The 24,775-nt window shown below is 35.1% G+C and overlaps 1 protein-coding gene across 6 annotated transcripts; it reads right to left on the reverse strand.

Moving 5' to 3' along the window:
• Positions 1-646: 646 nt before the first annotated feature.
• Positions 647-22,980, reverse strand: LOC127075097 (ubiquitin-like-specific protease 1D). 6 transcript variants are annotated; one of them, XM_051016544.1, is made up of 14 exons: positions 22,381-22,980; positions 22,113-22,167; positions 19,815-19,909; positions 19,470-19,726; positions 18,399-18,447; positions 18,162-18,250; positions 18,036-18,068; positions 17,839-17,934; positions 16,813-16,906; positions 14,879-14,979; positions 4,269-4,391; positions 2,429-2,543; positions 1,400-1,507; positions 647-1,239 (listed from the first exon to the last, which is right to left on the reverse strand). In XM_051016544.1, exons 1-14 carry the CDS (start codon positions 22,666-22,668, stop codon positions 970-972), a joined length of 1,773 nt encoding a protein of 590 aa, XP_050872501.1. In that variant the 5' UTR covers positions 22,669-22,980; the 3' UTR covers positions 647-969. The 6 variants fall into 6 exon arrangements, with proteins under 6 accessions (XP_050872501.1, XP_050872500.1, XP_050872505.1 ...); XM_051016543.1 differs by having other exon boundaries at positions 19,470-19,729; XM_051016548.1 differs by having other exon boundaries at positions 22,113-22,172; positions 22,381-22,518.
• Between the last annotated feature and the right edge of the window lie 1,795 nt (positions 22,981-24,775).

A 24,775-nucleotide genomic window follows, 5' to 3' on the forward strand; every position in this document is an offset into this window, starting at 1 on the left:
AAAAAAATCCACGAATAACTCTTCATTTAATAATATATTAATTATTTTTAATAAAAATATATATAAAATTATATAATTATATATATTAAAATTAAATAATATGATCGAAATCGCAGGGTTGAGGATACTTCCCTATTTTCCACCCCTTATAGACAGCATTGAAAATAAAATAAAATAATCAACAAATAACTCTTCATTTATTAATATATTAATTATTTTTAATAAAAAAAGCATGTAAAATTATATATTATAAATATTAAAATTAAATAATATGTTCAGAGTCGGAGAATGTGTAAAGTAAAGAATACTACCCCATTTTCCGCCCGTGTCATCAGAGAAAATTTTTACACCATCTCCAAAGTAGAGAATCTGCAAAGGAATTTGGAATTTCACACAAATAATCCCCACAGATATCCAGGATAATAGATGCAAATTGGCATCCCCACATCAACCCCATTTTAGCCCGTGTTAACCTGGTGGAGTGAGCTGAACCAAATTCCTGGTCGAGTGTTATATAATGTTTATTTTACGACAGTTCATGAAATGCAGAAACCAAATACCATTATGCCACTGTGTGTGTTATAAAATTGGGTGACAGCAGGGTGCTCTGACTGTTAACAAACCATATAAAAACTTAAATAACATGTTGAAATTAAGGCAACTAAAATTGAAGATTATAAAAAAAAAGTTTTTTAAAGTACAATTCTCGCATATTCACTTTAAACCCTATAATATTTAGTCGTCAGTTCTGTGCTGTTTCCTATTCCTAACCCATAAAAAATGGTCAGAAACTAGATAAGTTTGACCCTTATTTGGTCATAAAATGTCATCCACCTTATCTGGTATAGCAGGCTATTTGGCTATTTAAAAAGACCATAGGAAACATCCTATCCAAAACTACCGGCTGAGCCGGTGTCTGTACACCGTAAAAAGTACCAAAATCAACTATATAGACTATCAACAGATAGTTCATTCAATCATGAGAGAATCACAACTCGTGATGCCATCTTTGATTGAAGAGTCCTTGGCAGTCTCATCGCATTCGGTTGCAGCGCCAGCAGATGAAGAGGAAGAGTCCTTGGCAGTCTCATTGCATTCGATTGCATCGCCAGCAGATGAAGGGGATGACTCATTGATACCATCAGGCTTGACTGAACTGTGTAGTTCTGCTACAAGCAACTTGTGGATTTTCGCTCTCAAACTGGATGCTTCTTCAGGTTTGAACCATTTCTTGCTAAACTGTAAATTGACAAGTCAAAATCAATAATATCCATTATTTGAAATGATATTGGGCTATTTGTTTTAGTTTTTTTTTATTTAAAAAAATTTTACAAAGAATTTTAAAAATCATTTTTGTTATAACTTTTTTTTAAATTTTTGAAATAATTTGTATTATTACCATTGCTAAATTTTTCTTTTTCAGTCGATCGGGTGCCTCTTCCATGAAACGCCTAATGAAGTACAGCACAAAAAGACCACAGTCATACTCATTCTTCTGTTGGGGAACCTGGAGCAAAAACACAAAATGTGACATTCTGTTACGGAAACCACACAATTTTGAAACTTCAGGGGAAAAAATCATTATACTCACTGAAACAACTATCTAAAAACTTTGCTGCTTTCTTTCCTAGTATCTATTTTTCTGAGCACGAAAGGAGTGGAAAGGGTTTTGAAATCTACTGCACAATTACAAGACTTGCAAAATTGTTGAAAGGTAACCTAGTTAGTCAATGAGGGAATTAGTTAATTGGTTAGTTAGTCGGTGATTTAGAGAGATTAGTTAAGGGAAACAGAACATGTTGTCTCTAAATAAAAAAGAAGGCATAGAGAGGGGATTATCTTGTCATTTGAAATAGTTAGGGCCTTCTGGGAATTTGGGAGGATGGCAAAACCTCTAATGATGTCAGTTCATTGTTTTGTATTCAAGGGAAATCTTCCCTATTTCCACTAATGAGATACCAGTTTCTACCAGTAGTATAAAAATGCTAGCATCAAATTTAAGAAAAAATAGTACTGTTGTTGAGATGATGAAAATGCTAGCATCAAATTTTAAGAAACAAACTTCAGTGTACTAGACTCACAGTCAACATGCTGAAAATCTGAAACAAAATTCCATTGTCATGAAGGTTTTGTTAAAAGTCTAGGGTTGGAAGAGCTTTTTCTTGAAGCTGGCAGAAATTTTGTGGTTGGCTGTTCACCACGAAGGTTCAAAAGATGGATTTCACTCCATCAAATGTGATTCACTCAGCAACTATTTCATTATGAACAGAAACAATCTGTAAGTGTAGGAATCTGTGGCATATACTAAAAGGTCATTCATTTTAAGAACAAATGGTGAAATTGGAAACATCATCTTCCAAGAACAAACATGATTAGGTATCAAACTATCAACAGTACATGACTCTAGATTTATAACCCAGAAATTTACCTTCATGATTACAGTTTCAATTGTACTAGAAAGAGACTTCCATATTCTGTCTGCAATCGGAACATCTGAGGACGCGCATTCCTTACTCAAATAGTTCCTTTCTTTTATCAAATAGCTACAGCGCATTATTTGACATCATTAATTTATATGTTTAAACCAAATATAAATGTCTATAAACAGTCATCAAAATATGGCAAGATAAAACTAACAAAGCAAAGTTATAAGAATTAGACTGGGATCAACCTAGTCAAATGTCTAGGCTACAGGCCTAGTGGTCCAGCTCAAAGTCAATCAGTTAAAACAAACAACAAACCAACATATTAAAATAGGGGCTTTACCAAGTTCAAATCATATCTTTACCAGGCTAATCAGGTTTAGTTGAAAAATTGTCAAACACTTCAGATATATTGAATATGTTAAATAGATATTATATTTTAGTATCTTAGTTTGTCTCCTAGGATAAGTTGCTTGGTTATTATCGTGATTTGTTTTTAGTTTCCCTTTTTGTCTAGATTACAGAGTCTTGTATCCTTATAAATTACAAGGGTTAGAGATTCGTCTATTGTATCAAGTTAGTATCAAATTAATTAATATTTCTAAATCCCATAACTTCAGCATGTTATCTAGAGCTTGGTTAGATCCTCTGTGATGAATACCTGTTGAGTTCATTTACATCATCCCAATACCTCCAACGAAAACATGGCATGAGATCTGAGTCTCCTGCACATTGACAGAGAGAGTCAATTTCAAAAATCAATCATGGCCTTTGCCATGTGAGATGACGTCCGGTAAGCTTTTTGGCGCCATTTTCACTTGTGTTACGCCACTGCAGTCTGGATCTATTTCCAACCTCGATTTGTGGTTTTGAGACACGGAAAGCTAATCGGTTGCATCAACAACCCTTTTCCAACGTGTGTGTCTCACCCATTGACCCATAATGGCTTCCTCTAACACTACAAATTCTCCTAAGGCCTCTCCAGCTTATTTTAAAGATTTTATCTAATGGCTTCTATTCCCACCGACAATCATTTCTTTCGTGACATCTTTTCCCGCCGATGATTATTCAGCATGTAACTTTTGTTGATTTGACTCACTACTCACTAGCCCAACACTTTGTCCCAGATGTACTTGTTCTGTCTTCGTCCCAAAATAACGCTGTTCTGGTTCCTTAAATGTGTGAGGTGTTGCTATTGCGGTCCCTGAATGTATATGTATCGAAATTGCAAACACATTTTCAAGTGTCCCTTTAATTAGTCATTTTGGTCTTCAAATGTGTTTTGGCGTTTTGCATTAGTTAATTAGTCCATACAGTTACAAACAAAAGAGATACTTAGGGATGTGTTTGCAATTTAGATATATTAAGGGACTATGATGACAGGTGCCTCACACATTCAGGAACCAAAATGATTGTTTACTCTAAAAAAAATTAGTAAAAGAATAGTAGTTCTTAAGCAGATGTTTGCAACATCATTTCAAAATGAAAAATTATAAAAAAAAAAACTGATAACTATGACAAACAATTACTTTCAATAATAGTTCTAACGATATACTCCCTCCGTCCCATAATGAGTGACCCAGTTGGTCATTTCACACCGTTTAAGAAAACTGAATAAATGAGAGAGAATAATATTTTTAATAAACTACCCTTATCATATATTGAAAATGATGAAAGTAATATTAACTATAGGGTAAAATTGGAAAAAGTGCATTAAAATGGATCATTTATTTTGGGACACTCTTTTATTCCAAATGGATCACTCATTGTGGGACGGAGAGAGTATTACTTTAAATGACAAATAATTTATAGTAGAGGGAGTAACAAACAACTCTCTAGTCTCACCTTTTAATGTTTTCAAAAACTGATCGACTAGAGTGAAGCCCCAAAGAGTCCAAATGAAGTATTATTGGTCCTGATTCATCTTCTTTGTCTGGGAAACAAATAATGCTCAAGCTCCAATGAAGACTGGCCACGCAAAACAACACAAGAAATAAATCCATATATCAGTAGAGGTTGTGAGCATTTAATTTATATATAAAAAACAATGATCCTTCTGTCAAATGCCAATATTGGGCAGGAAGTGCATAGTAGAAATAAAAGCGCATACAAATAAGTATAAAAGTTTATATTTAAGCAACCAATATGCTTAATTAATTCATCTAGCCAGCCAGCTTTTCTGTACTCAGTATTCTTCGAAGAGTAAAATTAAAAACAAAAGTATATGCACCAACAAGGAGAAAAGAAATATCCAAAGATAAAATAAAAATAAAACAATAAAGCATTTCAATCTTCATAGCATCCACAAGAAGCCCCCATTGTGATGCTTGGGGCTGAAGAGAGTGGTGGGCACTGAATACTGGTGTAAAAGAAGAAGCACCGAGGATAAGCCCCTGCAGGCTTGTAGGAGGAGGTACACCTAATTGGACCAATTTAAGTTGAACAAGAGAAATCCGAGACTAGGCATATATGCAAATGTAAAGTTGTTGAACAAGAGAAATCCGAGACTATGCATGTATGCAAATGTAAAGTTGAGAAAAACTTAAGAATCTGGAAGGGAAGGGAAGGGAAGGGAGAGTTTATAATATGAACTCCCTTCAGAATCTTTAAGAAAGAGGTAAAGGTATGGGGATATCTTGAAAACCCTCCAAACCCATCTTCTAATGTTTTTTCAGTTCCCAAATGGGAAGGTTTACCCTCCTTCCCCCTCCCTCTTCTCCTCCCCTCCTTCCTTCCCATCCTAACTTCCAAACAGATTCTAAAAGAATTAATTGGAACTACTATACCAACAAGATGCACCAAGAACTCCAAAGTTAAGCGGGTTTGACATGGAGAAATAACCCTCCTTCCCTCTCCCTCTTCTCTTCCTTTCCTTCCTTCCCATCCTAACTCCCAAATGGTGAGGATTACCCTACCTTCCAAACAAGGTGAGAGATAACCCTCCTTCTCCCTCCCTCCCTCTTCTCTTCCTCTCCTTCCTTCCCATCCTAACTTCCAAACACATTCTTATTGGAAAATAGGGTTTACTATTCTATTTTATTCTTCAACAATAACTTGTATAGGAGAATTACAACATAATTCTCTCCTTAATATTACGAGAATATTATTATAATAGAAAATAGGATAAAAATAAAAATAACTATAACAGTAACCACACTGTTACTCCAACACCCTCCTCGAGTTGGGGCGTAGATATCTATCATGTCCAACTTGCCTACAAAATGCTCAAATGTAGGTTTGGCCAAGCTTTTGGCGAGGATGTCTACAGTTTGTTGGCTAGAGGTGACGAATGGTAGACATATGAGAGCGGCATCTAATTTCTCTTTTATGAAATGATGATCTATCTCAATGTGATTGATCCTGTCATGTTGAACTAGATTATGAAATGTGTTAATGGTTGTTTTACTGTCAAAGTATAATTTCAGCAGAAGTTCAAATTTTACTTTAAGTTCTTGTATGACCATGTGTATCCATAGTCCTTCACAAATACCTTGAGCCATAATTCTAAATTAGTTTTCCAAATATTGATAATGCAAAAGCTTTTTGAACCTTCAAGATCACGGACTTACTACCTTATTCATTCTAGGCTTTCAGTCAAAAAGTCTTGAACATTCAAAAATCTTTTGCATTATCAATAACAGGAAAACTAACGGTCTATGCTTGCAATAATGGAACAATCCTATTATATATCCCATGTCCCTGGAATATGCTGCTAGTATACTATACTCAAAGGCCAAAAAGTTATATGAAGAAAATAACATTGATTACTGATAGAACAGAGGAAAGGTAGAATAGAATGGAGGAAATTATTTTATTAATGAATATGAAAATAACAAAGAAGTTCCAGAGCTACTGCTCCTCAGTTAGAGAAAACAATTCTCTCACTGCCCAAACCCTAATATGAAAAACAGAAAATAATTGCATGCTTAGCTACTGCCCCATACACTCCTATTTATATGGGGAATAATAACTAACTCCTATTTATTTGGAAATACTAACAAATTAACTAAGACTCCTATTTATTTGGAGAATACTAATTAACTGGGCCTTTCTTATTCTTTCTCACATATACCCTCCACTGTTTAGGCCCAAAATTATCTTTGTTAACTAACACATCCCCATCATCACTTGTGGGGTCCGATTCATTCCTATCATCACCCCCACCTACAACATTAGCCTTGTCCTCAAGGCGCAGATCAGGGAATTGACTCTTCAATAACAGTTCCTCTTCCCAGGTAGCATCTCCAACATCCATCCCTTCCCATTGAATCAACCATTCTCTCTTGTGCTGTCCACCATCGAACTTATCCCTCCATGACAAAACCTTGGCCGGAGTAATGTCCCCTTTTTCTGACTCTAAACTGATAGGTAGCTGAGTAGTAGTCGTAGTAGTATAGTTTCCCTCCGCTTTCTTCAATTGCGACACGTGAAAGGTAGGATGTATTTTAGATGTTGGTGGTAACTTTAACTTATAAGCTACTTGTCCTATCTTCTTCATGATTTGATAAGGTCCGAAAAATCTAGGGGCCAGTTTTTGATGGATTCTTTGCACAAGCGAGTTTTGTCGATGAGGACGTAATTTGAGGAAAACCCAATCACCAACCTCAAATTGCACATCCTTGCGTCTCTTGTCAGCTTGGTATTTCATGTGCTCCTGGGCTTTGAGTAAATTAGTTTTCAATTGACGCAACGCCTCATCTCTGTCCCTTAACTCCTGCGCTACAGCTTCTACTCTGGTTTCGCCCTCTAAAAAATGCACCAACACTGGAGGCTTTCTGCCATACACCACCTCAAAAGGAGAGAACCCTGTAGACACATGAAATGTGGTATTGTACCACAGTTCTGCCCACGGAATCCAGTGAGCCCATGTCTTAGGTTGATCTGCAATAAAACAACGTAGATAGGCCTCTAAGCAACGATTAATCACTTCTGTTTGGCCATCCGTTTGTGGGTGGTATGCCGAGGACATTTTAAGCACCGTGCCAACTAACTTGAACAACTCTTTCCAAAAGATACTCACAAACAAGGGGTCACGATCACTAAGAATAGACTCCGGAATTCCATGTAATCTAACCACTTCCTTCACAAAAATAGCAGCTATTGAGCGAGCAGTAAATGGATGTTTAAGAGGAATGAAATGGCTGTATTTGGAGAGACGGTCCACAACAACCAATATAGCTTCAAATCCATTACTTTTTGGCAAACAAGTAATGAAATCCATAGATATCTCACTCCATACCAAAACCGGAATAGGAAGAGGTTGTAGTAATCCATTAGGAGTAGTTGCCGCATATTTTTGTCGTTGACAAGTATCACAAGCTTTCACAAAATCTTGCACCCTCCGCATCATCCCTTGCCAATATAAAGTTCCTGCCATTCTCCTATAAGTGCGTAGGTAGCCGGAGTGACCCCCACTCGGAGACGAATGAAAATCTTTGAGTAACTCCTCAATAAGTGGTGAGCTAGCAGGTATTACTAACCTATTTTTATAGAATAATATGCCGCCTTTTAAAGCAAAACCAGGTTTAGCATTAGGATCCTTTTGAATAGCCTCCACAATATTTTTAAGTAAAGGATCATTTGATACTTCTTGTTGCAGTTGGCTGCTCTGCTGCCAAATAGGGTAGGATTTAATAGTTTGCAACTCTGCGTCCTCGTGTTGTCTAGATAAAGCATCAGCCACCTTATTTTCCACTCCCACCTTATACACCACCTCGAAGTCAAAACCCAACAACTTAGCCATCCATTCTTGCTGATTTGTCGTAGTAATCCGTTGTTGCAACAAGTGTTTTAGGCTCTTTTGATCAGAATAAACCACAAACCTCCTTCCTAACAAATAATGTCTCCAGTGCTGAATAGCTAACACTAAAGCCATTAACTCCTTATCATAGGCAGATTTGGATAACCTCGATGATGCAAATGCCTTGCTAAAATATGCAATGGGATGTTTTGATTGCAACAGCACTGCACCAACTCCTTTTCCTGAGGCATCACATTCAATTTCAAATGGAACCTTGAAATTAGGCAGGGCTAAAACTGGGGCAGTTGTAACAGCTACTTTTAATTTCTCAAAAGCTTCAGCCGCTGCCGCATTCCAGCTAAAACCATCCTTCTTTGTCAATTCTGTCAAGGGTTTAGCAATTTTTCCATAGTTGGCTATAAACTTTCTGTAATAACCAGTTAACCCCAAAAACCCTCGCACTCCTTTAACATTCTTAGGAATCGGCCATTGTAACACACTGCTAACCTTGGCAGGATCAACAGCAACCCCTGCTTTGGAAATGACATGGCCCAAATATTCCACTTGGTGCTGACCGAAGGTACATTTCTTCCGGTTTGCCACAAACTGATGCTGCTTCAGAATATTAAGAACCACCTCCAAGTGTTGCAAATGATCAGCCCAACTCCTACTGTATACAAGGATATCATCAAAAAAAACCAGGACAAACTTCCTTAGAAAGGGCTTGAAAATTGCATTCATCACCGATTGAAAGGTTGCGGGAGCATTGGTGAGGCCAAACGGCATTACCAAAAACTCATAGTGACCCTCATGAGTCCGAAAAGCCGTTTTATGAATATCCTCTTCCTTCATACGGATTTGATGATAACCAGATTTAAGATCGAGCTTAGAGAAATAACTACAACCATGTAACTCATCTAACAATTCATCTACAACAGGAATAGGGTACTTGTCTTGAATTGTTACCTTGTTGAGTGCCCGATAATCTACACACATCCGCCAAGATTGATCCTTCTTCTTGACCAAAATGACGGGACTAGAGAAAGCGCTGGTGCTGTTTCTCACCACCCCTTGTTGCATTAGGCTCTGAATTTGTTTTTCAATTTCATCCTTGTGTAAATGAGGATATCTATAAGGCCGCACACTTACCGGACCAGCACCATGTAAAAGTTCAATTGAATGGCTAGTGTTTCTTGCCGGAGGAAGACCCTGAATTTCTTTAAACACAATAACAAAACGATCCAACAGTCCTCCCAACTCCTTAGTCTGATGATCAGAGACACGTGACAGCGGTGATCCTAACACCTCCATCAAGGTAGGCCATTCACAGCCTGCTATCATTCGAGAAGGAGTGATGATGCTTTGGAATGTAGCCATCGTATCATCTACAGCTTGACCAAGTAATTTCACCTTACTGCCCTTATGGTTGAACACCATAGACATTTCTTTCCAATCCATGATCACCTTCCCCAAAGTTTCCAGCCACACAACTCCCAAAATCAAATCCACACCTCCTAACTCCAGTACATAAGCATCAAAACAAATCTGCGCCGCTCCCACGTTCAGCTGAATTCCATTGCATCTACCCTTAGTTAGGACACGGTGACCATCTCCTAACTTAACACCCAAGGGATTAGAAGGCACCATAGGCAATCCGAGGGTTTCCACCACTTTAGGGGATATGAAATTATGTGTGGCTCCACTGCCAATAAGAACCAGAATAGATGCACCTTGTAAACATCCCTCCAATTTCATCGTCCGGACCTGGTTTAGATTAGTGGATACACCAAACAGTCCCATAGTTTTACATTCTACTTCCTCTTGTGTGAGCTCTTCTTCCGACTCAGCCTCTAACACGACAATCTCTCCTTCATCGTTGACAATTTCACCATCCCCCAAGATAATCAATCGTAACTGTTTTGTTGCACATTGATGGAGAGGATCCCATCGTTCGTTGCAACGAAAACAGAGTCCTTTCGCACGACGCTCATTAACCTCTGCACTTGGTAGATGGCGGACACCACGAGAATGACGGCGCAAATTGTCACCTAAATTTGGGCGAGAAGATGTTGTAGAATTAGTAGGGCGCGTTGACCCGGTTTGAGATCCTAAACCCGAACCAGTCCGCGTTTTGCCCAAATAGTTATTTGTCTGGGTCTGAATTGCAGATCCCTTTCCTTCCCCTTCGCGAAAAGCCCAATTAGATTTTTGAGATTTTGTCCAAGAGCCATGACCCGGTTTGTAACGTGAACCAGATCCATGACCTGAATTTTCAGCAAATTCACGTTCCACATCACGTGCCAATTGCATCGCCACATACCGGTTGTGCGGCTTGAATGTTCTTACCCGAGAACGGATGTCGTGACGTAAACCACCAATAAAATAGCCCAGAAATTGTTGTTCTGGTAACCTTCCACACTGAGATGAACACAATTCAAATTCGGCGATGTAATCCTCCACCGTCTCCGATTGCTTCAAATCCTTGAGTTCTTCGAAGGGGTTCTCCAAACGCCCTCCTCCAAATCTTGCCATCATTGCTTCACAGAGGTTCTCCCATGACAATTCCTCTGTTGAATCACGCCATAGGTTAAACCAATGGATAGTAGGGCCTTCCATACTTAACTTTGTCAACTGAATACGAACATCCTGAGAGATTCTTTGGACTTCAAAGTATGTCTCAGCACGAGTGATCCACGCCACCGGATCGTCGCCGGTAAATGCTGGCAACTCCACCTTCTTTGCGGACAAACGAAACTCATCCAACGGTGAGGTAACCGTTGTACCGCTTGACTGAGGTGATTCACGGTTCACCATCGCCCGTTGAATCTCCGCCGCAATGAAAGTACGCAAATCCTCAATACTAGTTTCGACACGTCCCAAACGTTCCTCAACTGCAGTAATTCTCTCTGCCATTCTGGTTTGCATGAACACAGCAGGTCGGACCAATTGATAGAACAGAGGAAAGGTAGAATAGAATGGAGGAAATTATTTTATTAATGAATATGAAAATAACAAAGAAGTTCCAGAGCTACTGCTCCTCAGTTAGAGAAAACAATTCTCTCACTGCCCAAACCCTAATATGAAAAACAGAAAATAATTGCATGCTTAGCTACTGCCCCATACACTCCTATTTATATGGGGAATAATAACTAACTCCTATTTATTTGGAAATACTAACAAATTAACTAAGACTCCTATTTATTTGGAGAATACTAATTAACTGGGCCTTTCTTATTCTTTCTCACATATACCCTCCACTGTTTAGGCCCAAAATTATCTTTGTTAACTAACACATCCCCATCATCACTTGTGGGGTCCGATTCATTCCTATCAATTACCATGCCATATTTCTTGAACAAATCTGGCCACAAAGTGTTTTGGGTTAGTTGCTGTTAAGAAATGTGGTAGGGTCTAACTCAACCCTACAAAACCGATTGGTAGAGTGAGGACTGCCCCCACTTATAAACACATGTTCAGGCCATATATTTTCCGATGTGGGACTCTTAACACCCCCCCCCCTCACGTTCAGGACTAAACAATTGGAGCGTGAAAATAAATGGTGGGTGACCCGATAGCGGAAACCATAATAGGTGACCCCCTGGATCTTAAACGAGACTCTGATACCATGTTAAGAAATGTGGTTGGGCCTAACTCAACCCTACAAAACCGGTTGGTAGAGTGAGGATTACCCCCACTTATAAACACATGTTCATGCCATATATCATCCGATGTGGAACTCTTAACAGTTTCAAATTCCTCATGCATATGGGATAGCAAGAATCTATGTTGTGAAAACATGCATGATCCATCTCTTGCATGCACTGCTAAATCCATCTCTTGCATGCACTGCTAAAGGTTGTTTGGGAGAGATTTCTTTTGCAAGATGCTCTACTAGTGGTACAATTAGGCTATGGGATATTTCTTTGCAGTCTGATTTGATTTGTCAAAAAAAGCCGCGGAACAGCTTAACAATGAGTTATTGGATTCTTCATGTTTAGTAAGTGTTGAGACTTTTGAACACGATGCGGTTAAAGTAGATCTTACCGGTCAGGAATTTCAATCACTTGCCGTTAGTTCAGAGATGGAAAGTATCTTGTTGCTGGTGATTGCAAAGGAAAGCTTCATATATTCAACCTTCAAACATCTTATTATTCATGATTGCCGGTGATGGTTGTGTTTTTATATGGAAAATGTCCACTTCATTGTCTTCTAAAATATTGAAAAAAAATAATCCACTGTCTTCAAGAAGAATCCTTAGTCAACCTCTTGCTTGTAGCCATATACCATTAGGATGTCTATTCATTAAAGAAAGAGAGCATAAGTGGGAAAGGAATGCTTAACCCAAAAAGTTCAAAGGAGATCTTATCTTTAGTGATCATAGCCCTATCTTGTGTTGAACTCGAAGAATCTTCAAAAACATCGTCTCAAATACTTTTTGCATCTCTAGGGTCAAAAATGCATCCATACCATTAGTGCAAACATTGCGCCAATGGTTGTCCAAATCAGTGTTGGTTAAAGTACCGCTAGGCCCTAAAGTACCCTAAAGTGCATTGAGTGTTCAAAGTTTCTGTTGAGAATGTGTGGTTGAGCCTAGCTCAACCCTACAAAATTGGTTGGTAGAGTGAGGAATGACCCCACTTATAGACACATGTTCAGACCATATATTATCCGATGTGGGACTCTTAACACACCCCCTCACACTCAGGACTGGACATTTGGAGCGTGGAAATAAATGGTGGGTGGCCCGATAGCGGAAACCATAGTAGGTGGCCCACCGGATCTTAAACGAGGCTCTGATACCATATTGAGAATGTGTGGTTGAGCCTAACTCAACCCTACAAAACCGGTTGGTAGAGTGAGGAGTGCCCCGACTTATAGACACATGTTTAGACCATATATTGTCCGATGTGGGACTCTTAACAGTTTCTAACGATAAAGAAGCATGATCAAATGATATTTGAACTTATGGGGATAAATTAGAATATGCCTCTGATGAAATGAATGGTGGGTGGCCCGATAGCGGAAACCATAGTAGGTGGCCCACCGGATCTTAAACGAGGCTCTGATACCATATTGAGAATGTGTGGTTGAGCCTAACTCAACCCTACAAAACCGGTTGGTAGAGTGAGGAGTGCCCCCACTTATAGACACATGTTTAGACCATATATTGTCCGATGTGGGACTCTTAACAGTTTCTAACGATAAAGAAGCATGATCAAATGATATTTGAACTTATGGGGATAAATTAGAATATGCCTCTGATGAAATGTTTACATCAGTGCAGTGACTCACTTTTGCTTGCGCCTATTTGGGAAGTCTTGAAATAATATATTAATACTTTTGGAGTTAAGCACTCCATTTCCACTTTTGCTCCCTTTCATTAATGAACAAACACCCCAGTGTAACGCTGACACTCTTCTTTGCACGATGATATGTGGCTACATGCAGGAGATTGACCAGGGATTCTTGAAGGCAGTGGATTACTTTTTCCCATTATTTTCTCCAATATTTTAGAAGAGTGGGCAATTTCCATACAAAAACACAATTATCACCATCCACTTAAACGATATGCTTGCAATCAGACAAAAAGATGACACTTATAACATCTTTGATAGAAGTCACAGCAGCAGAATGGTCATCAACGTTGCCTATAAGATCAAAATTTCTGCACACCCATACACTCCGAGTCATCAAAATGACTCGAAATATCGACCGGCGAGGTAGTAAGAGCCTGCTGCCAATGATTATGGCAGCCCACGGATAAGCAACTGCTGTCTCTGTTTTTTTTTCTGTTAAACCCAAGAATGATGATAGGTTTATTGGCAGCAAGAAGAAAAGTTGTGCTGACAGCAGCAAGAAGAAGGCGTTTCTTTCTTTTGGTTAAACCCTAATAATCAACTCATCCCATTATAGAAAATAGGGTTTACTATTCTATTTTATTCATCAGCAATAGCTGATATATATAGGAGAACTACAACTTAATTCTCTCCTTAATTATAGAAGAATATTATTATAATAGAAAATAGGATAATAATAAAAATAATCATGACAGTAACCACAGGGTTACTCCAACAATTCTAAAAGAATTGATTGGAACTACTATACCAACAAGATGCACCTACATTTAGAGAGCTTGTGACTTAAGAACTCTAAAGTTAGGCGTGGTTGACTTGGAGCGGTTCTAGGATGAATGACCTAGGAAGCATGTGTGTGAGGAAAACACAAGCTAAGAAGACTTGTGATGGTTTATAGAGACATTCATCAATTCGAAAAGCAACATGGTCTTTACAACTAGTATCAAAGAGGTACCTCACCCATGAAAACGTGGTTCAATGACAATTCTCATTTGGAAGCTAATGAACATGCAACATCAGGGGTAGAAAAGGGTGACAGGTGCTCGCAGTTGTAAAATATGAAACACAGATAAGGAACGGCACTGGAAGACTTAGGAACACATAAATGAAATGATTTCATATTAGAGAGAGAAAGATTCTATGGCTATATGAACAAGATACATCTTTTCAAGAGTCCATAACTAACGAACAAGATACATCTCTTCAAATGATGACCCTTTTCTATAAATGTGATATTATTTTTTTCTTCAGATAATAACTGAATTTAAAAAAATTAAAAATAAAAACACCAAAATAACTTTCCACCATTTACGAAAATTAATATCTACAACAGAAGCTTCAGTGCTACGAAGAAAACTTACTCCTGGTGTATTGGAATCAAAACATATGCCTTCTGAAAAATATTTACACCCTTCCACCACCTTCTGAACTTTGCAAATATTGTGTCTCTGTTGTTACTATCCTAGATATTGCAATGGGAAATGAATTAGAGCTTAAATCAAATAAAGTACAAAGAGAAGTAAATGTGAGAGGCACAAAAATTAGGGTCCGTTTGTTTTAACTTTAAAAAAAATAGATTTTTTCTGTATTTTTAAAAACGATTTTTATAAAAATATTTTTTTTAATATTAAAAGTTTTTTAAATTCACTTTTTATAAATTAAAAGACTATTTTTGACATCATATAACATAAATATACATTTTATTGAAGATTAAAACATAGTCAAAATCACTTTTTTTTCAAAAAGATGTATCTCAAAATTGATTTTTACGAAAAGCTATTTGAAATAGATTCAAATTTAAGTGATTTTTGAAATTTTGTTATCCAAAAAAAGTTATAATAAAATATTGAAATACCTAAAATAACGTTTTAAGAATAACTACCAATTTTTTACTTGAAGTTTTCTTTTTAAAATTCTTGGTAAAAAATTTTAAACAAAAATATGTAACACTATAAAAACCATCTCCAACAACTAAAACATTTTCAAACTGAATCAAAAACACATCTATTAGGTTAGATAAAAGAGTTGCAGGAGCTCTTCCTACTAATAAGGCTTTAAAGCTTTACTATAGAATGAAATATTAATCAAAATAGGGATTAACTTTGTCTTTAGGTTTAGTAGTTAGGCCTCTATGAATTTAGTATTTTTGTTTTTGTTTTTCTGTTTTAATTTATTAGTTTAGTTGTTTTCTGTTAGTTTGCCTTCATCCTTATTTAAAAATAGGATGGGATTAGTTTAGGACAGTTGTAGCTTCTTTTTTTTTCTTTCTGTTTTAATTTATTAGTTTAGTTGTTTTCTGTTAGTTTGTATTGCTGCTTTCATCCTTATATAAAAATAGGATGGGATTAGTTTAGAACAGTTTTTGAATAATTGATTCCAAAACTGGAAATTCCGGTGTGAGGGGAGATAGTGCTCCCTCGTATAATCTTTATCTTCCTTGATCAATAAAACATCAGGGGACGCATTATCCTCTTTCTGGTTGAAAAGCAAAAACGGCGGTTGTCCTAAATACCGACACACTGCACGAAAAAACATCTTTTATCCCACTTTATTTAGATTCCGTATGCACTAATATTTTAACTACTTTCAGTTATACTACGTCATCAAATTTCTAATTACTAAATCTATTCTCATAACATCTTTTATCCCACTTTTTTAGATTCGTTATGCACTGTTTCACAGGCCTTATATTCTGTAAAGCAGAAAGGGCATTTGTCCTAAATACCTACGGCTACACACAGCACAAAAAACAACAAACAGAAAATTCCAAAAATGATTATACATATGTTAAAAATAAATACTAGTTTCTAGTGCAAAAGGAGAAGTTATTGGGTAAATTTTAATCTCAAAATAAACCTTCAAATTACCAAACAAAATACACATCTAGTAAAACAGAGAAAGACAGAACAGTCAACAAGTCATTAAATCATAGTCCCTCCGTTCCTTTATAAGTGTCATTTTTTAGAAAAAAAATTATTTCTTTTTAAGTGTCATTTCAAAGTTCAATGTAGAGTTAATTGTAGTATTGTCAAAATTACCCCTAATCATTTATTATAAAGAGAGAAAAAGATTAAATAAATTACTAAAAAGTTAAGGGTATTGTAGGAAAAAACATAATAATTGTTTAAAAAGTATCAACAATTATTAGTTATCTTGATATGTGTAAAAAGTCAAAAAAACGACACTTAAAAAGGAACGGAGGGAGTAATAATTAAGAGCTTGCTTCCCCAGAAAACAATCTCCATCATGCACAATATGATTACAGCTATGAACTTGCAGGAAGATGATTAAGTACCTTGCAGGAAACAGCTTCTTTAAGTTTCTTGTAGAAATATGTGTTGAAAAAATGGTAGTCTGATATTGTAGGAGATACTTGCTGCTTTAAATATCTAGCCAATACAAAATGTCATACATAAAAAGCTCAAGAACTAAGCAGGCAAAACATGTCCAAGTATGATTATTATTCTGCAGATAATTAAAATTTTCAGCATCACTGGTTTAAAAGGGACTATAAAAGTGATAACATAAATAGTTCAGTAGATAATAACAGTATAAGGAAGTGAATGGTTAAATAATATTGAAGTTCTATTCAGAAAAGGATCAAGATACACATTTGATCTATTAAACAACCAAGCTCAAGCCCGGATTTATTCTCTCGATCATTTAAGTGAAAGCTCAAGCTCTCTAGACTTCGGAATAAATGCTCGCAAAACTGTGTGTGTGTGTGTGTAGAAAGAGTTATAATTTTAATATGAAAAAAGGGTATTGATGATACTACATTTATTCCTATCTGTAAGACCCCCAGTAAAAAAAATTGTCTCTTTACAAGACCCTTCCAAATTACAAGATGTATTAATTAAGTTTTCACAAACATGCCCCTTATTAAATGAGGGAATTAAAAGATCAGTCCTTTGGCATTTCTCTCTTGAATAACTGAAGGATGATTTTGAAAAGAGAATGGACATTGTCGACAAATTAAACGTAAAAAAAAAAATTCTTAATTCTTGTGTTTTGGTATAGAGTGCATATAGAGACGGAGGTGGTAATATGTTTTTATTTATATTTCTATCTATTAAGGATTTGAAATTCAATGGTATATCACCAGCCATGATTTATGAGAAAATATGACAACGTCATTTTATCTCTAACCCCTTCTAGTGGAAAATGACGTTGGTAGTGGTGGTGGTACAAAAACATGTTCTATGAGTTTGAGGGTAACAAGAGAAGGCAACCAAATATTGTGTTTCTGTCTTCATTGCAAAATAAAAATACTCAAAGGAACCTGCAAGGGGAAGACAGAGAAGGGGCGAAATAGACTTACCGAATGTAAAAGTTCATGATAGTTGATGTTAAGTAACCTTCAGGAGCAAGGCATTCCATGTCGTTGTAACAAACTTCAACACACTCAGGATCATCTCTGAGCATCATAAAGCAAAGTTAAAAGGTCAAGCAACACAGACTATGCATAGAAAACTATGGTTGAAGGACAATGTTCTAATATTTAATCTTCTGAAGTACCTTGAAGGAAAATAGATCTTAGCATCTTTCAAGCTGAAAAGAAACACAAATCAAATAACACTAAAAACTTCATTGGCAGATTCATAAACCCTAAATAGATGCACAAATCAAATCAAATTCCCTTACTATTCAGGAGCTTTGTTTTCTGTTTTCTCTAAAACATGAGGATCGTCGCTGTCGTCACTGTCGTCATCATCGAGAACAATGGGCTGACCCTGTTTAGAACATGTCATATATAACATATCACTTGTAAGTAAATAAGGAAGCTAGAAAGATGTGCCATATCACATTATCAACAAACTACTAATCAGCTTGGGACTTGAATAACTAACAACTACCAAACTCTAAGCTATGCAAACACACCTTCCTGGACCTTGAACCATCTGATTGAACTGCCTGAAATGCACCCTTACTACCAGAAGAGAAAAGAGAAAACAAGAATATAACATTATCAACAATGTAATCAATAATCTAAACATTATCCTTTCTACTTAGCTAGAGCTAAAACTAACAACAAACTCTGTCTGTCACCGTCTTCAGCTTAAGGAGAGAAGGGTGAAAAACATGAATTTTTCAATGATTTACTATAGCTAATTATGGTGAAGCGGCAATGTTGAAGATAAAGAATACCTTTGAACACAACCACAGTAGAACAGGAGTGAGAACAGAATTGTAATAAATAATACATTAATACTTTACATCTGATTGAGAAAATTGTAGATGCACTGATTCAAAGATAAATTTTGTCAAAAAAATATATATGTTTTCGTCTCTTTACTTTTTTTTGCCCGCGTATGGGGGTTGTGGGGGTTTAGTATGCATTCATCTCTTTTATATAGAAAATATTTAAAGGAAAAGAAAAGTCTTAATTTAATTATGCTGACACAGCAAAACACATATTCATAAATTCACTGGAAGTGGGAGGGCTGAAACATAAAGTTAGAAGATAAATATCCCTTTCTGCTTTTGAATTTTCACTGTGTACAGCCAATAACCAGAAATCCCACCCTCAGATATAAAAGGCTACACAGCCTTATGAACTAAGGAACCCCAACAGGACTGGGATATAAATCTAACATGTAAATAGGCAATCAAAATTGCACTGACATTGACGAGTGACTAAATGAGTTTTCTGAAAAACAAGTGTCAAGTGAATGAACAATGGAAAAGTGACTAAATGAGGTAAATATTTCAATGACAAAATCACACAATAATGTTATTCAAAACAATGGGAATGAAAAACCATAAAAAAATTTATGAAAATCATACAATGGCAAACACCCATTAATTTTATGAAAAGGAAATAGGCAAGATATTATATGTAAAAGTCAATCAGCAAAAGCAAATGGAACAAAAACAGTAAAATAACCAATACCTAAATCAACCAAAAGGAATGAACCAAAAACCATAAAAAAAGATACATTTTTCTCTTACTCTTTTGATAAGTGTCTTGATAGATTCCTTGTAATTGTCTGTACCGATAAGGTAGAATTGGCTCGGCACCTTTTATCACTATCACTAAAAGTATCACGTTTTGAAAGTTTGCTCGAGAATTGAAATGGCAACGGTCTTAAAGATGATCGACGCCTCTTTCTTTTTTTAGGTTCTCTGTTGTGTCGTACTACCTGGCTGTTGCAATGCTTGAAATGTGGCATCTCGTTGCTAAATGAATCATCAGTTGTACAACTAGCCTGCTTCATAAATTGAAGTCAGATACATTATATCAGGCAAGATAGAAAGTAAAATACAGTATTTAACGAATGATGCAAAGGACCTTACATTATCTTCCATTTTCTTTATAAAACAAGATGCAAAAGAGGATTTTGACTGTGGACGAGATGGCAAACTCTCTTCTCTAGAGTTATTAGACATACCTACAAAAGCGTTAAGCTTCTTATTATACAACAAACAAGCAATTAAATCAACCCCGCAGCCTGCTTTACAGATATATCACACTAAAAATCAGGTTTCCAATGTGATATTCATAATCTAGAAGTAAAAAAATCCTCTTTTATCTAAGAAAGTATTAGAGTTTAACCTAACTCATCCTTACAAAACAAGTTTGTAAGGCGAGGGGTGTCACTCTATATAAACTCTTTTCAAGCTCTATGTCTAACAAACGTGGGACTTTGGGATTTTTTTCAAGCTTTGATACCATATTAGAGTTTGACTTTATTCATCCTTATAAAACCAGATTGTAAGATGAGGGTGTCACTTTATATAAACTTTTTTCAAGCTCTATGTCTAACCAATATGGAACTTGGAATCTTCACAATAGAAAGAACAAAAAATATATGTGGGAAACTGTGTCCAAGATATTTTCACCTTTTGTTACCAAAGAGCCACTAATAGATAAAATGAGATGAAACAACAATTTCAAAAGCTAATTCATAGGTGAAGACACGTGAGTGATTTTATCTCATGAGCTAGCTTGGATAAACCTTTTCAAGAAACATTAAAGGGAAAATATAATTTGAAATTATCTTGCAATGTTTGTAAATCTTATAGTAGACAAGATTCTTAGCATATGTGAAGTAATTTTAATACACTTTCTACGATAAACCATATAGGGTAATTGTGAATAGTTTATTTAGAATTATTTCATGACAAAACATTCATATAAATATTTGGAGAAGCTAATAAAATCAATTATGCATATGCTTGTAAGTTGTTTACTAGTTAACTACCAAAATGGCTTATAAAAAAGCTTATGTGGAACTTAACCCTGTCCCCTCTTCAATTCCTATCAATCTCAAATTTTACTTTTACAATGAAAACAAATGTTGAGAATTCAAATAGCTTATTGAACTTTAGGCTTTGTTTGGGAGGTTAGTAGGGGAGGGAGGAGTTTGGGGAAAAGGAAGGAGAGAAAGATAGACTCTCAACTTGAATGAGGGTGTACTTTTTCCCATAATACAAAATCCAAGTAATATGGTGGAACTCAAAAATGTATTTGAGGAAGATTTTGGAGAGATCAGAAAAATTAGTCAAATCCTTTTCATCCTTTTATAATACTCTCAAGATAAAATAAAAAATATTAATCATAAGCATTTCCTTCTCATTTTCTACAAAACATTATCTCTGTTAAGGTGAGAGATTTATCTTGCAGTAACAAAATACAAAAGTATTCTTCCCAACATAGGGGACTTGCGTACATTTTTTCTGAAAATATTTCTGAAGGGAGTGGGGTGAAAATACTTGAGTAATTTTATTTTTTTAGTACTATAAAGAGAAATAGTGGATTTGAAAATTGTTCAAAAATCAAAACCCTCCAAAGTCCTCCTCAATGCATTTTTTTAGTTTCCCATATCAAAGGAATTTAGCCCAATAGAGAAAAATAAAATTTCAAACATGGTGAAGGGACACTACCCTTTACTTTTTCCTTTATCCCCAAAGTCTTCGTCCCTTTCTCTCAAAACTCCCAAACAAACCTTGAGTGTTTGTCACATAAACCTTCATTTGATAAACACTTAGCTCTATTTGGTTGTGGGAAAGGTAAAGGGAGAGTATTCCCCCACCTTACATAGATGTTACTCTTTCTTCTTTGGACAAAAACTATCCCATACGGAGGAGGAGCTCAAAATTTGTATTGAAGAAGGGTTTTGAATCAATTTTCAAATCCTTCTCACCTCTTTATAATACTCTCAAACCAAAGAAAATATTACCCATACATATTCTTCTACCATCCTCTACAAAAACACACTTCCAAATGAAGTGCAGTATTTACCTTCCTCTTGTCCCTTTAAATCCCTCCCGGTCTTTTCCATCCTAACTCTCAAAGAAAGCCTTGAAATTTTTTATTCAAAAGCACCAAGTGTGACTTTCAGGCGGTGTTTTCAAATAACAGCTTTGGAAGCACCATAGCGCTATAGCATAACGGCATTTGAACAAATTGCTACTGTTCTACAATACACAGTTAGTATGAACTGTTATACTATTGTCAAATAGTGGCTATACCATTGCTCTCCATATAATCCTATCATTATCAAGTCAAACAAACAAAATCACATGTACTCTAAACTCAAGCCATTATAGGTAGCACTACACAATTTCATGCTTTCAGTACCAAACCCTCACCAACAGAACTTGAGCTGGCAGTAGCTTGTCCTTGCTTCTGCTCCTCATGAACTTTCTGTTCTACATAGAAAACCAAATGACAAACAAACAAACAAACAAACATGACATTAGCAACCAAACAAGTCCTGTAAAATCAATCATCACAGAAACGCACCAATAGAATCGAATTATAAAAACAAGTAAAGTAAATTACAAGAAAAACAAAAATTTCTAAAACCAGTGCAAAAATAAAACAAAAACGCTGAATTGGCATATGAAAGACCAGAACCTGAGGACGGGGGTTCATTTTCCGTTTACGAAACTCCTCTTCATATAACTCGATGGCAGCGCGAAGTTTGCTTCCCCCGTCCGGCAATTTTTTACCGGCGGTTTCAAGAAGCTTCTTCTTTCTCCGAATATCGTCCTCGAGCTCATAATCTTTGAGACTGTCCAGGTCAACGTAAGGCTGAGGTTTCTGATCGGGAGCCTTCACTACGAGTTCCGCCGCCGGCGTATCATGGAGTGTGTCCCAGTCAAGAGAAAGAGGGAGTTTCTGTGGTTGTTGATGTTCCTCCATGCACTCGGATTGAGGAAAACGGTTAGGTTTATGTGTATGAGTATGATTACGTGTATGTGCGGGACTGTGTGAGTGTAAGAAAGTGTGCGTTCCGAATTCACAAGCCCTAGAAAGTGAATGTGTGTAAATTGGAGAAACGGAAATCAAAATGGAGGCAGTGCCGCGTAATCTGCGCGCTAATTGCGATTTGTTTGCTGCACTGTGTTAAGAGCCATCCTCTGCCTCCACCTCCGTCTCTAAGGTTTCATCTCTGCTCACACAGTACAATTTTATGATGTAAGTTAGGGATGACAATGGTATTCACCCGTTTAAAAACTATTTTTTTTTAATAAAAATCTTTTACTTATTAAAAAAAAAAGTTAAAGCCGAAGTTTGTTTTAGGTTTCGTACTTGCATATGTTTTGATATATTTAAAAAATTAAAAAAAAAATATTTTTTTATATTTAAATTAATAATTTTATTTTTTTTATTTCCTATAATTTTTAAATAAATAAACAAAATCTATTGAAATTTTATTATATTTGATTAACTTATAAACCGTAATTATAATTTTTATAATTAAGTAACAAAATTTGAAGTAATACTAATTTTAAATTTATTTATTTTTCTCAAAAATATTTAATACATAATAAAATTTATTAAATAAAATCTATGCAATGCAATTAAAAGGTATAATAAAAAATAAAAACTATTTAATATGATATTAAATAAGTAACTATTTTGTAATAAAGAACTTACTCTAATATAAACTATCTTAATTTTTTTTCACATAAATATATAGATATGGTATAAGTGAATTCATCAATTTTAATTAAAAACTATTTAATATTGTTATTAAATCATACATTTTAATTAAAAAGAAACTAATTAATATTGTTGATTAAATCACTTATTTGTTGTTGTGATTTTTTTTAATTTGTGTGTTGTTATTTTTTATGATGTTTCTTAATACCATTTTAAATATATTTTTTCCTTTTAAATTTTATAAATTTTGATAGTTTTGTCGTATCATAACCTCACAGAACATAAAAAAAAACATTATTCTTTATGTATTAAATTGTTATAATTATAAAAAAAACAATCTTTTTAAGATATAAAATCATGTACTAAATTATCATAATTAAATTTATTTACTGTTTATTTTTCATTGATAGACAATATATTATTTAATCTTAAATAAGATTTTGTTGATTTTAATTTTGACATAATTAATAGAATGATAATATTATTATATAAGTAATATTTGAATATTATATATATATATATATATATATATAGAGAGAGAGAGAGAGAGAGTGTTTTAGTGGTGCCATAATATTAAAAATATTATTATTGAAAAATTACTATTTGAATTTTCATTATTGGTCTAAGATATCACAAGATCAATTTAAATTTTGATTCATTTTTAATTTTGTTATTATAATATGTTTTTATGTGTTGATCGTAGATTGGATGTTTGGATCGATTTGTATTATTTTTGGATTTGTTTCTACTTTTTAATTCTATTATAGTTTTTCTTATGAAGACAAACTTATCTGGAGTGTTAATTTCGAAAAAGATAATGTGGTTATCAAAAAGGGAAAATATTCAAGAAGAAGTGTTTAAGAAATCAAGGATGAATTACTTATATTCAGGATTCGAGATTGAATCTTTGATCAAGGTATTTCAAGTAACAATTAATTCATCTCATTTGTTTTTAAGTTTCACATACACTTTCATTACATGGCATTTCAAAGTGGAAAAAAAAATCAAATTTTCCACAAATGTAATCAGATAGCATAATATGTCAACCAATTGCATTTTATTTTTGTCTTTAATATTTTTGAATTTTCAACATAGTGGAATCGGTTACACAGTTGTGCTAACCGATTACACCTTATCTTTATTGCAGTTTTTTAATGTTACAAAGAGTGTAACCAATTGACATATTTATGCAACTGATTACTCATGTAACATTTTTTGAAAAATTCTAATTTTTCGCATACCTTTTCATTCCATTGATTCATTATACCTTTTCCGAATAATTGTCAATTGAATCATGATAATTTTTAAGCATTGTCATTTCTTTGTAGATGTATTATTGTATCTCGAAAAATGCAATCATTCG

The sequence above is a fragment of the Lathyrus oleraceus genome, chromosome 4, assembly GCF_024323335.1.
Source record: "Lathyrus oleraceus cultivar Zhongwan6 chromosome 4, CAAS_Psat_ZW6_1.0, whole genome shotgun sequence".
Classification (NCBI taxonomy): domain Eukaryota; kingdom Viridiplantae; phylum Streptophyta; class Magnoliopsida; order Fabales; family Fabaceae; genus Lathyrus; species Lathyrus oleraceus.